Source organism: Gallinula chloropus (assembly GCF_964237585.1).
Source record: "Gallinula chloropus genome assembly, chromosome: Z".
Lineage (NCBI taxonomy): Eukaryota > Metazoa > Chordata > Aves > Gruiformes > Rallidae > Gallinula > Gallinula chloropus.
In genome coordinates, this window is record NC_140089.1 from 6,877,741 (window position 1) to 6,890,298 (window position 12,558).

Below are 12,558 nucleotides of genomic sequence, written 5' to 3' on the forward strand. Positions count from 1 at the left end.
TGGCTCAGCTGATGACATCTTTCCCCAAATCCTCGCGACAGTGTGCACATGAAAAATGTACCACAAGTTGTAAAAACGTTCAGAAGTGCATTATATAACCATATTCTTGCTTTAATCACTTTAGATCCGTTTTTGACTAATAAAGATTTGAAATGACAGGAATAGTTCATCTTCTTTCCCTGCAGAGACAGTTGGCATAGAAATGAACTCTCTGCAACCTATGAAAGAGAGGAGTTTACTTTTTAAGCTGTTCTCTGTTTCTGCTTGTACTGGTATTGTCAAACATCAGATGCTTAAAAAAAGTCTGGGGCACAGCAGACTGAAGTACAGTGACCGACTGCTCTTTCACATTCAAATGAATAAAGCAGCTCATACTGTACGCTTTTAGAAAAGGAAGAGATTATACTTTTTTAAGGCAGAAGGGGATTTATTATGATAGAAATTAATCTCTGCAGACATTACTTTAGGCATCTCTTCTAACCCTGAAAGTAGGGACACACTTTTGCAGCATTGTACTATTAAAATAAATCCTAAAGCTTAAGTCAGCACTTCATCTTCACCCAAGATTAATGTTTCACTCCAGTCCCAGAGTGGTATTTGAACATCAATTCTCTGTTTAGAATAATCTGATTTTCCTTTTGTAATGCCATCTCAGTTTTTCAAAAATCAGCTGGTGCATCCCTTCAGGTTACAAGATCAGAAAAAAAGTTAAATTTAAAGAACTGTTTACACCTAGAATTTTGCGGTTGTGCTCCACAACTATGAGTCACAGCTGAAGTTCATACAGTCTCTGGATCCAAGAGCCTTTCACAAGTAACAACTACCTCAATTTTCATGAGACCTCTGATAAAATAATGAGTTTGTTATTCTGGGTTTTGCATTCTCCTGTGAGTTTTTTCCATCCAGTTCATATGCAGACATTTAGAGTTGATGGTATCAATTTATTCATTTTCTAAAACCATTCAAACAGTCTACCATGAACATTCTAGTTAAAAAGTTAGCTTAACCTTCTTCCTGCAGAGTAAGCAAATCAACCTAAAGAATGAGCAGAAGGAGGTAGATGAGCTATTGTTATCTAGAAACTTCAACTTTCCTTTTAAAATAATAAGGGATACAAGTTAATTATTCAACTGTCTTTTTACTGTAGGAAAAAAAAATAGCTGCCTCACCATGAAATCTGAAATAAAAAAAAAAAACAGCTTACAAATTTCTTAAAAGAACTGCAAAGCTCATCTATTTTCATGTTCACATTTTGCATCCCTGCACAGGTGTGTCTTCAATATGATTTATGGTTCTGCTTCTCAGTAGGGGTTTAGCTGTAGAGAAATAGATTTGAACTTGGACACTGTACAGATGATTCTGTAAATCAGAAAACTATTAAAGCTCTTTCTCTGAAAATTGATTTTAACATGAAACAGCTACAGGTAGCAGGTACTTTCTCAGTCTTCTCCTGAAGTTTAGTTGCTCTTCTGGGCTTCAGAACTGAGCCTCATTTTTACTTTCCCTAGACCAAATTTCTATTGACTGGCTATTTTCTGGGCTGTTTATTCTTTGGTGCCACCTGGAGATTTCTTCTCTTTAACAAGCTTTATTCTCATGAAAAGGAATAGCTATTCATTTTATTTCTTTAGTGAGGGCTTTGAAAATAAGCTGAATTTCATGTAGCAACGTAGGAACCTGAATAAAAATACAACTGCTGGTTTAGGATGGAGTGATGGTTCGCCTCTTCCCATCAATGGTGAAGCAAGTGCTTGAGCCACAAATCACCCATTATATGGTATACCAGGAAAGGGTGATGTGCCTAATAACTTGTGTGGCTGGCACCCTCAACTTGTATGTCATTATGTTTGCAGCTGCCTACCTGTAGATCTTGTCGTGCTATTTGTTTCAGTGGGTGTCAGCATCTGCTTGGACACTTAAAATATCCGTGTGTTTACTTCAGTATCAGCTTCATTAAATTTCACTACGTCAATACTTAATGAATACTAGATGTGCTCATATTTATATTTAATTCACATATTAAATATGTTCATATTCATATTATTTATATTTAATTGGGTTGATTTTTCCATGCACATTTTTGTGGAACATACTCTGTCCTTAAATTATAGGGGAAAAAAAGTTGCCCAAACACCCATATCACCTTTCTTCTACCACCTCTTTCCTTCTAGTTTTGAAATCCTGTGAATCCACATGATTTTCTGAAGACATGTTTCTTTCTTTGTCATCCTTTCATTCTCTCAAGCACATGTCTTTTGCACTTAAACTTCTGCCAGAAATTGTGGCAGTTATCTTTCTAGGTGTAAAATAGTTGAGCTTAATTGTATTAATTCCAGGCTAACAATTTTGTGCATTGGGCCTGAAATTCTTCTCCCGTGCCTTATTCAGTGTGCAATACCTTAGGTTTTGGCAAGTATTCCTATCCCTGGAGCTATGATGTTAAAGAGTAAATAGTTTTAAGAGGGGGGTTGTTTGTTGGTTTGGGTTTTTTTTTTTTGGGGGGGGGGGGGGTTGGGGAGGGGTGTTGGTTGTTTAGGTTTTTTTAATTCCATTACAAATATTAGTGAAGATTCAGATAGATTTATAGATAGTACTGGTTCTCACATTCTTACACAGCAAAAAAAGCTTTGGGAAGTAGTGAGTGCACGTAGGTGGCTGTGGACGGTGCTTTTCTGTTTGCACAGTGCATCTTTAGCCTTCATATCACAAAAAATGTTTTGATAAACTCTGAGTTTTGGTTCTTGACAAGGATTGATGGGCTAGCTGTTACCATCATGGTGTGCTGCATTATTTATACACAGCAGTTGACTTCCTTTTTTCAGATTGTCCTTTGCTGTCAAGCAAGTGTTGCACTCTTCAGTCAAGAATCATGTAACATTTTGTGGAATTTTATAGGATCAAAAGAATATGCTATATAATAAAAGTATAAAGTTCAGCAAAGAGTGGATTTACAATTTTACCCTCCTCCTCATCGTTACCTGCTTGTGGAAAGAAAGGATTGCTGTACATTTATTATTTTGTTAAAAATAATATGAGTCAAGAGTGATTACATGAAGGCATGTTGTGGAGCATGATGGACTTGCAGAGCAGCTCATCAATTTAATAAAATTAAAGGCTTTCAATAAAATAGATTCAGGGTCACTGAGTTATTCAGAATGGGCAAAAAGCTGTCAATCTCTAAAAAAACCTCCTATTTGTTCCTAGAGACAAAATATCTCAACATTTTATTAGTTTTGCTATAGACATGTTAGGTTTTGGTTTGGAGAAGTAGGGAGAATTTTTAATTAAAATTCTAATTTTGAGTATGCATATATCTCCACCTAAATGTTTGTCTGTCTTTATTCTTAACCACCCATATTTATTCCAGAGAGGATGGACCATTCACTCAAGAACTTGACTTCAAAATGTTGGGAAGAAAAATAAAAATATCCCCCAGATTTAGTATCAGTATAATTTTGTCAGCCACTCTTATATTTTGTCTGCCCCTCAGTACAGTATGGTCTGAGGTAATATGGATTACATTTCTACATTAACTCTTCCATGTCTGATGTTCTGGAAGAAGAAGGAAATATGTATGTGTAAATACATATTTATCTTATATGGATATATAAGCAAGCTACATCTATACCATTGCTTGAAAGCAATGGTCCTCTTAAAAAAGGTGGATGCAAAGTGGTCATGACTTCTGTCAGTTATGATGGAGGGGAGGGGGACGTGCACGTATCGTTTGATGATTCTGTTTCACAGATCCTTGCACTGAATCTTGACATCTTGATGCAATGAGATTTTACTGTCTGAGATTTTCCTGAGGATGAACTGAAGTCATCAAAAGCTCATATATATATATGAGAAATACTTTAATGCATGAGTATTCACATAATGAAAAGAGCAGGGTCCGTCAGACAAAGAAAAGATAAATGTAAATTACTGGGGGTTTTTTGACACTTGCATTCTTTCTGGACCCATTTTAGAACATTTTAATAAAAGTACAGTATTGCTTGTCTTTTGGTGCTTTTTTAATAATGTGAGTTCCTTTTGGAGTGCTTGCTTAATTTACAGGAATTTGTGAAATTTCACAGTGTGTTTTACAGTGTATTATTACCTGTCACTGTGGAAAGTTAACCGCACAGAGCACAGCTCTGTAAGAGTTACTGTAAAGGATATGCCTCTTTCTTGGGGTTTATTTTACTGTTCTGTTCATCATGACTCTGAGGTTAAATTCTGAAGTTAGTGTTGTATTAAAAGTTGTATTATATGCAACACAGTATTTTAATGGTAACAAATCCCTTGATGATTTCTGTGAAGACCAAGTGCACCCATATAAAGCTTTTGTTATCAAGAACAGAGCCTTTAATATAAAATTCTGTTCATCAAGCTCAGTAGAATGTGTAACAAATTAGATTTCAATACTTCAACATGAATGACCTCTCAAGAGGCACAAAATGTAAATTGAGGGGAATATTGTTGATTCAAAGGTGATATTTGTTTTGTTCTGCACAATTTCACAGAGGCTAAGTCATAAATAAGGGTTCTAACATTTTAGGTGAGTTTTACTAATCTATGTATGCAAATTTGCACAGCCTGGTACCTGCTCTTAAGTGGAATTTTGGATCAGTTGTGTCTGTGCAGTTGCTTGCTTCTCTGACTATATCATATTGCACGTCACACTATGGTATTATTTTAACCATTGTTGTCCAAAGTATAGATATTCCCTGCTGAGCCTTCTTTAGCATTACCTGAATGACACAGCCTAGGTACATTTTTTGTTGGAGCTTTTTCTCACCTTTTGGTGGGAGATAGGAAGGGGGGATTTGTTTGGTGGGTTTGGTTTTTTTTTGTTCGTTTTTGTCCCATCCTGTTTAGAGTTGTGCTGTACTTATTTCTGTGATGTGATATAATGACAATTAAATTTATAACAGTGACTGACAGTAGAATTTGAGCCAAGGCAATTGTCCTGGTTTCAGTCAGGATGGAGTTAACTTCTTTTGTAGCAGCGGCTGGAATGCTGTGTTTGAGAGTTAAAGCACTGCTGATAACACCCTGATGTTTTTAGTTGTATCAAGCAGTAAAGGACTTTCTCAGCTCTTCATATTTCTCTATTCATGAGAAAGGAGGGGACGAAGCCAGGACAGATGACCCAAACTGGCCAAAGAGAGTAATCCATGCCAATTACGTCCTGCTCAGTATAAAGTGGGGGCTGATGGGAGGAGGAACGGGGCAGCTCCGGGACGCGCGGTTCTTGGGGGACGGTCGGGTTCCGGGACGGCTCTGGGTGGCACAGCCTGAGTTGTGGGTTCGGTGAGAAACTGCATCCTGTATCAACAGTTTCATAGATTTTTTGCTCTAAAGTCCTGTTAGCATTGTTATGTTTTATCTTTCTGCTATTCTAGTAAACTATCCTTATCCCAACCCATGGGCTTTTAGTTTCTTGGGTTTGGGGTTGTTATTTGCCCTTCCTTTTCCCTTCCCTTCCCTCACCTCCCCGCCCCCCTCTTCTCCCCCTCCTCTTTTCCTTTAAAGAGCAGGCAGCTGCGTGAATCTTGGCTCTCAGCCGGGGTAAAACCATGACAGCAATGTGTCAGAAGAGCACCCAGTGCAGTTATTTCCTGAGCATGGAAAAAAATGACTGTTGTTAGGCATTTAATTTTCAGACATGATAACCACACAGTTAGGCATGTGTGGTTTTAGACATACCGGTTTATGGAAATATAATGGAAAACTGGGGATGCGTTCTGCTTGTCAGTCGATGTAAAACTTACAAAGGGAAACTTCCTTCTTGAAGGGAAACTTCTTTTCTTGATAACTGAAATCAGAAGAACATAGTATCAGAAAAAATATAGCAAAGATGTCCCCTCTCATTTTAATCAAAATATTTGTAGAGATTTATGTAATAAGTGTTCCTGCTCCAGGTGCTATTTAATTTATTAATTTAATTAAAGGTCTAGGAATATACATGTCAGAGCATTCGGTTAATAGTAGTTCTTTCACAACCAAATGTCTAAGCCCCATGAAGTGAAAAACAAACCCCAGTATTGAAATGAGCCCTGAAAATGACATGCCTTGACTTACTTAGCTTCAGTTAGACAGATGACTAGCCATTAGACAGATAATGCCTTATGCCACTGACTCTTTCCAAATAGCTCTACTTCTCCATTATCTGGGCAGTCTTGAAGAGAAAGTTACATAGACACATGCAAATTTCCAAGTCATGGCAGCTTAATGTGGACAGATTAAAATTCAGTAAGTTTAAAAATAGCCCAGCAAACTAACCTGCAACTAGGTTTGGGGTTTTTTCCAACTGATGCACAGAATTCGTAAAGGCAGTTTTGTACATCAGTAGATTTTCATAAGTGATTATTAGATTGGTATTCTCACAGCAGGGACAAATCTGAAGTCTGTGTGCCAGAAAGATGTTGAAAACGTTTTTAGTTCCCTTACCACCACTACAGTCCAAAATGTATTATAATGTCAATATCACTACTGACATAAACAAGTGGGTTTGTGTAACTCTTTGAAACTACATAATAAAAGTCTGGCAACTATTTAATTCAGAAAGTACAGGAAATAATTCATAGTTGCATATCTGCAGATGTTTTAAAATTGTATTTGCAAAAAATTTGCAAAACAAAACTGCACTGCTCAAGTTGTTAGTATTTCTACAAACAACACTGAGCAATAGGGAGCACTCTGTCTAGCTTGAGATAAATAAAAAAAATGTCAGTAAATATATATTTAGTTGTCTTAGAAAAAAATATTAAACTGAAGCTGACCAAAATCTTGGGTAGGATTGCTTCCAGTTATCCCATGGGGGACAGAATGCCATCCTTATTTCTGTATATTTGTAGAACAGTGATAGAGCAGCGCTATTTAGGGATGCTAAAGCTGATGAATTACAAGAACTGAACAGACACTCGGGTCTCTCTTTCATATGCCATCCTGAAGCCTGTTTCAAATAATATTGGATAGGAAGTCACTGTCAATACTCTCAATCACTGTCAATACCGGAGGCGTGTTAAAGTTCTGAGCACACGAAGCAGCCCTGAGGTGCATCTTTCAGAGTACGTTTTTCTGCTGTTGATCACCTCCATGCTAATTAACTAAATAGGGTTTCTTCACTGCAAAGCAATTAAAGGTTAAGCAAAATCTGCTTGTTTAGCATTATTTAAGCGGGCTGAAGCTACTCACTGTGCCAGTGCTTGACCTGTGTGCCTGGGAGTTTTAAAGCACATCTGATGTGCAGCGTAGCTTTGAAGTGAAGCGTGGCTTTGTTTCTGTGATCACAGTGAATTATGGGAGAACTTGATAAACTTCCCTAGGACATGGAGGGCACTGTTGTGGAACACTGAAGGACTGTGGCCGCTCAAGTCCTTTAGCCTCTGTCACTGCCATGCAGTTGGTGGGTCACCAGTCACAGTGACAGCCTCCCTGGGGGCACCATGTGAGCCCACAGCAGGCTTGTAGGATGCCCTGTCAAAAATCATTGACTGGGTGGAAACTTACTGTTAGAATTAAACTGCTCAAAAGACTTAAATGACTTTAGTCTGTACTGTCAAAATTTATCCTGGGACCATATAACTGGTCATGGTGTGACTGATGTAAAGCCAACATAGAAGCACACCACTGCACAGCCTGAATGCCATGCTCCACGTTTAGCAGAAATACAGCTGCATGCCATTGAGTGATTTCAGTTTTGGACCCCTTACTACAAAAAAGACACTGAGGCCCTGGAGCATGTCCAGAGAAGGGCAATGAAGCTGGTGAAGAGTCTGGAACACAAGTCTGATGAAGAGTGGCTGAGGGAACTGGGACTGTTCAGTCTGGAGAAGAGGAGGCTCAGGGGAGACCTTATTGCTCATTACAACTGCCAGAAAGGGGGTTGTGGTGAGCTGGGGGTCAGCCTCTTCTTGCAGAGAAGTAGCAACAGGACAAGAGGGAATTGTGCCAGGGGAGGTTCAGGTTAGAAATAATGAGAAATTTCCTCTTGGAAAGAGCAGTTGGGCATTGGTACGGGTTGACCAGGGAGATTGTGGAGTCACCATCCCTTTGAGTGTTCAAGGAAAGGCTGGACGAGGTACTTAGGGACATGGCTTAGTGAGTAATACAGGTGGTGGGGGATGTTTGGACTAAATGACCTTGGAGGCCTTTTCCAACCTTAATGATTCTGTGAGAGTGCGTAAGTATGGAGCATGTGGGGATGTAACCACAGCCATGGGTCTTTGTTTATAAACCAGGTGATAAGACAATAAACTGAAAGCACCACTCTGCTTTATGTTGAAGGGAACCTGGGAACATGAAAGCCTGGATAAATACTTGTCCAAGTATACAGCCTGAAGGTCTTCCAATGAGATAAAGCAGAAAATTATTTTTTCTTAAACGTTATTGTTGTTTGCAAGTGAATATCTGTCACTGCATGTAAGAGAATCACATTTTGTGGAGTAGAAGGCATGGGGAAGATGATTACACAGAGGTGTGCAGTTAATGTAAAATGGAATTAATCAAAAGGTATTCAAAAGGCTTAGAGGTTGTCATTCCTTTCAGCTCTTGGTTATCAGCAATCTGCCATACTTAGAGCTTGTGCATAACTTTTGGAGGCTTTTATACAGGAACTTTAATTATTTTTTTTTCCTTTAACTCACAGGAGATGTGTGTGACTCCAACCCATGCAAAAATGGTGGCATCTGTCTGTCAGGGCTGAATGATGACTTCTACTCATGTGAGTGCCCTGAAGGCTTCACAGACCCCAATTGCTCTGGTGTTGTGGAGGTTGGTAAGTGCAGACTTTAAATGCTGGAATAATAGTTTGAGTATTCTGTTAGTCTGTGTCTGTGATCACATACACTGGTTGACCATTGCCCTTTCATTATTGGTTTCCTAACTAATTCGTTATTGGTTTGTTCACCTATATCATAGATTTCTATATCATTATCTATATCATAATTAACAGGTAGGTAAAACAGTATATCACAAGTGTTACTACAGAGCATAACCACTGAATAAAGTTCAGTGCTCTACTTCACAAAAAGGAAAGATCATAGGTGTGACTTACAGTGAGCAACATTTCTCAAAGATCAATGCAATCAGATATTTATGTATCCTTCTGCTGATCAACCATTTAAAGCTTAGTTTGTGGCAGTTTTATGCTTAGGTTTCAAGTAAAGAGTAATTGCTTAACCAAGTGAAGGTACAGTTTAGGAGAAACCAGCAGCTCCTAAATGTCAGGCAGGACAGACCTCTTTCTTAAGAAAACTTCAGGTGAAAATCAAAGTGCAACAAAAAATGTGGTGGGCAGCTCATTGTGCCACAGGCCATCCCATCATTTTTGACAGGGCAGAAGATCTGCAAGTTGCCCAATTTCTTAAAGTCTCCCAAAGAAAGTGTAAAAGTATGTGTGGTAGAGGAAGACAATAAATGCATGCTGCAGTTTAAATAGTTGCTATCTGTCTTCCATGGAGTTGTGGTAGTTGGGATGGGGACGTAAAAGGTGGAGAAAAGCACTGATTTACAGCAGAGGTGTCAGTGTTGCTTATTTTGTTCGTATTAGGAAAATACTTGAAAGTTGAAGTTCTGTGGCAGCACCTCTTATCTATGTGAAGGCTTTGGATGCCCTGCCTGCATTTCCTCTGCTGACAGCCAAAATGTTTGAAACCAGTACGACCCTTCAAGTATTTCATATCATACGTCCCTGCCTGTGATTCATCAGCCTGGGTTACACTAACATGCTTCGGTCTGTGACAGCTGAGTAGTGCTCACACGTTTTGCTTCTGTACTGTGGAACACCAACCTTGTGGAAAAAGGCATCACCAATTGCCTTGCTTCTATAGATTTCCCGTTGAAACTGTCACATCTATACTCAGCACCTCTCTAACACTGCAATCATCCTAAATCTGCCTGGTTTCTCTTTTTAAATAAGTGAATAAAGGCTAGACAGACACAACCTGAATATACCATTCTGGGGATTAAGTATATCCCTCTCTAGGATGAGACAAGGTGAGAAAGACTTAGCCCAGGAACCCAAGTTTATTCTGGGTTTGGTTTTGTTTTCTGAAAATAATACTACTGTTGTTTCTACGTCTCCACAATGCAATTTAAAGGGAGCTTTGATTTAATTTGAGTTCCCTGGAGATTAGTCTTCTGAAGAGAAGTAGTGGGAGAATGGCCAAGTGTTGTCAGACACCAACTGCATTGTTTTCTAACCATAAAATATCATAGTACCTGGTTATCACCTGATATCTGAGTTGCACAAGGAACTGCTTGTTCCATTGGTGCAGCCACACAAGAAACCAGAATACGCTGTCTCAGAATCCTGTTTCCATCCCTTGCCATAGCATCTTTAGGAACACTTGAAGGGTCTGAATTTATTGTATATAGCCATATATCATGCTTCCTTAAAATGGCATTGACATGGGTTTACTGCAGGAAACTTCTGAATTCATCACGTGCTTTGTTGGCAGGAAATTACATGTGGCTGGGGGAGTGGCTACCATGAGTGAATCTGGGATAAAAATATATTGTAATAATTGATGTAATTTAGACTTAAATATCAATAGGGCTTTAAAAAATACACATAGATTTAACTATATTTTTCAAATACTTCAGCAAAATCTTAGCTTGGTAAATAAAGCATAAGCAAATAGGGACCTTGAGAGCATCTGGTAATCACACTGCTTATGCAGACAGAATATAACATTTTTAGTTTGCAATCTGGAAAATGTATCTAGTGGACAACATTGGTTAAGTAAAAGACTCATGGATATTCCTGTATTAGCTAATATGTGGACTTCTAATGTAGTTTTTGTCCTGTATGGCTAAGCAACGTGTATGGATTCAGACAATAGGCATTACTTTGGGAAAACTTAGTCTTTAAAATAATCTTTTACTTTTTAGTAAAGGCTGAAGTAAACCACTGAATAAAACAGTATTTCAAGATAATTGTCCCTTCCTAAGAAAATTATGATGGGTGGTGTAACCTATTAGTCAGGTAGACTCCATTAATTCAAACACTGGAGCATTTCATGTAAAATAATCTGTTGAAAGGTGGTTCTGTGAGGAACCCAGGAGTGCAAGACCCCTTGTGATCCCTTTTCCCAGGGGTATTTATTAGCAGATTTAAGATTGGAGTAGGAGTGCTAGCAAATGTTTCTTCTCTTGGGCTTTTTAATGAGTTATTGCCCCAAAGCTATTATTCTTAACCCTTAGTATCTTAAAAAAGGTTTCTTGAAAATTTTCTGCATTGAAAACACTAAGTTGGTTGAAAATTAGTCATTTAGGACATCAGGAGACACTGAGTACAAAGAAAAGAGGAGGGTGGGGGGAAAATCTATCAAAGAGAAGAGCTTATGTCTGTCTCCTCTGAAAAAGGCTCGTTAGATGCTCCACTATTAGACTTCATTCAGACCCGGTGATAGGATCCTGTTGATCACTGGAGACTAGCTGGAAAGTCACAAATTTTCAAGGAACATACCTCAGACAGGAGGATTTCACAGTGAAAGTTAACAGGGATTTTACTTAATCATGCATTAAAATGGGTAAATAAAAAACAGTCCCTGCAGAAAGGAAGTTACAAATTTGTGTAAAGGAAAAAGAGATGCATAAAAGTACATCAAGGTAGGAAGGTTAAATATTTAGGTAGAAGTCTTAAGCAGAAGTTGCTTAAGATTCAAGACAATTTGGGAGCTGCATGAATAGTTCAAGGAATTAGGAATGTTCAGAATTCTTTTATTCAGAATATTATCTTAATGAAACCAATATGTAAAACGACTAAACATGATGATAGAATCTTAATTCAGTCTAAGAAGACTGATAATTTCTGTTTTTTTTTCTGAATTTACCTGTGGAAAATCCCGAGTCCTCTGCCATACATCTCCACTATTTTCTGATCCTGTAACTTTGAATGTATCTAAACCAAATTTTTTATAAAGTGTTTGGAACAGTAATTTCTCTATTTTAAATTACACATCCTGTTCTGATTCTACTCTTTCTCTAATGATAATCCTGCCTGATTTCCTATATTTCCTCATACGAAACACTATACATAGCTGAGATTAGATGACAGATCTATAATAACACCTTATTTGTACAGCCAGTTCATTTCAGTGCTTTGTGTATCCTAACAGATTCTAAATACCTGGCAAAGAATAAGATAGAGGCAAGCAGGAAAAAGTAGATTGTTGTTCTCTTCAGTACAGCACATTCTCCAGTGAGGTAGAAAAGGATTTAGCTAAACAGATAAGAGGAATAGGTAATTACATCAAGCTTCCCAAGTAGCAGTATGTTTTCCAAAGATAATAACAACAGCATGGCCTGAGTTACCTCTTTACCATCTTTGGAAACATGAGTTTTAACCTAGATTGAAAAAATATTCACATGTAATTGATAGTTGTAGACATCAAGTTGACTGACCTCACCTAATTTAAATAAATCACATGTAGTTATCAGAAGCCATGTGAATTACAAAAATACCATACACTACATATAAATAACACAAGTCTCTAATACACACTATTCAGGAAAAGTGTGATTGTGCAACCTGATCAATGTGGGTACCTGATAAAAGAAAAG

At 38.0% G+C, this 12,558-nt stretch overlaps 1 protein-coding gene across 1 annotated transcript in view; it reads left to right on the forward strand.

Moving 5' to 3' along the window:
- EDIL3 (EGF like repeats and discoidin domains 3) overlaps nt 1–12,558 on the forward strand; it is a gene marked incomplete at both ends in the record, with an annotated part of 273,859 nt that overhangs the window by 66,121 nt on the left and 195,180 nt on the right. Inside the window, one exon of the mRNA XM_084278226.1 lies at nt 8,639–8,767. Within this exon, the coding sequence (XP_084134352.1) occupies nt 8,639–8,767 (129 nt within the window). The remainder of the gene's footprint in view (nt 1–8,638; nt 8,768–12,558) is intronic.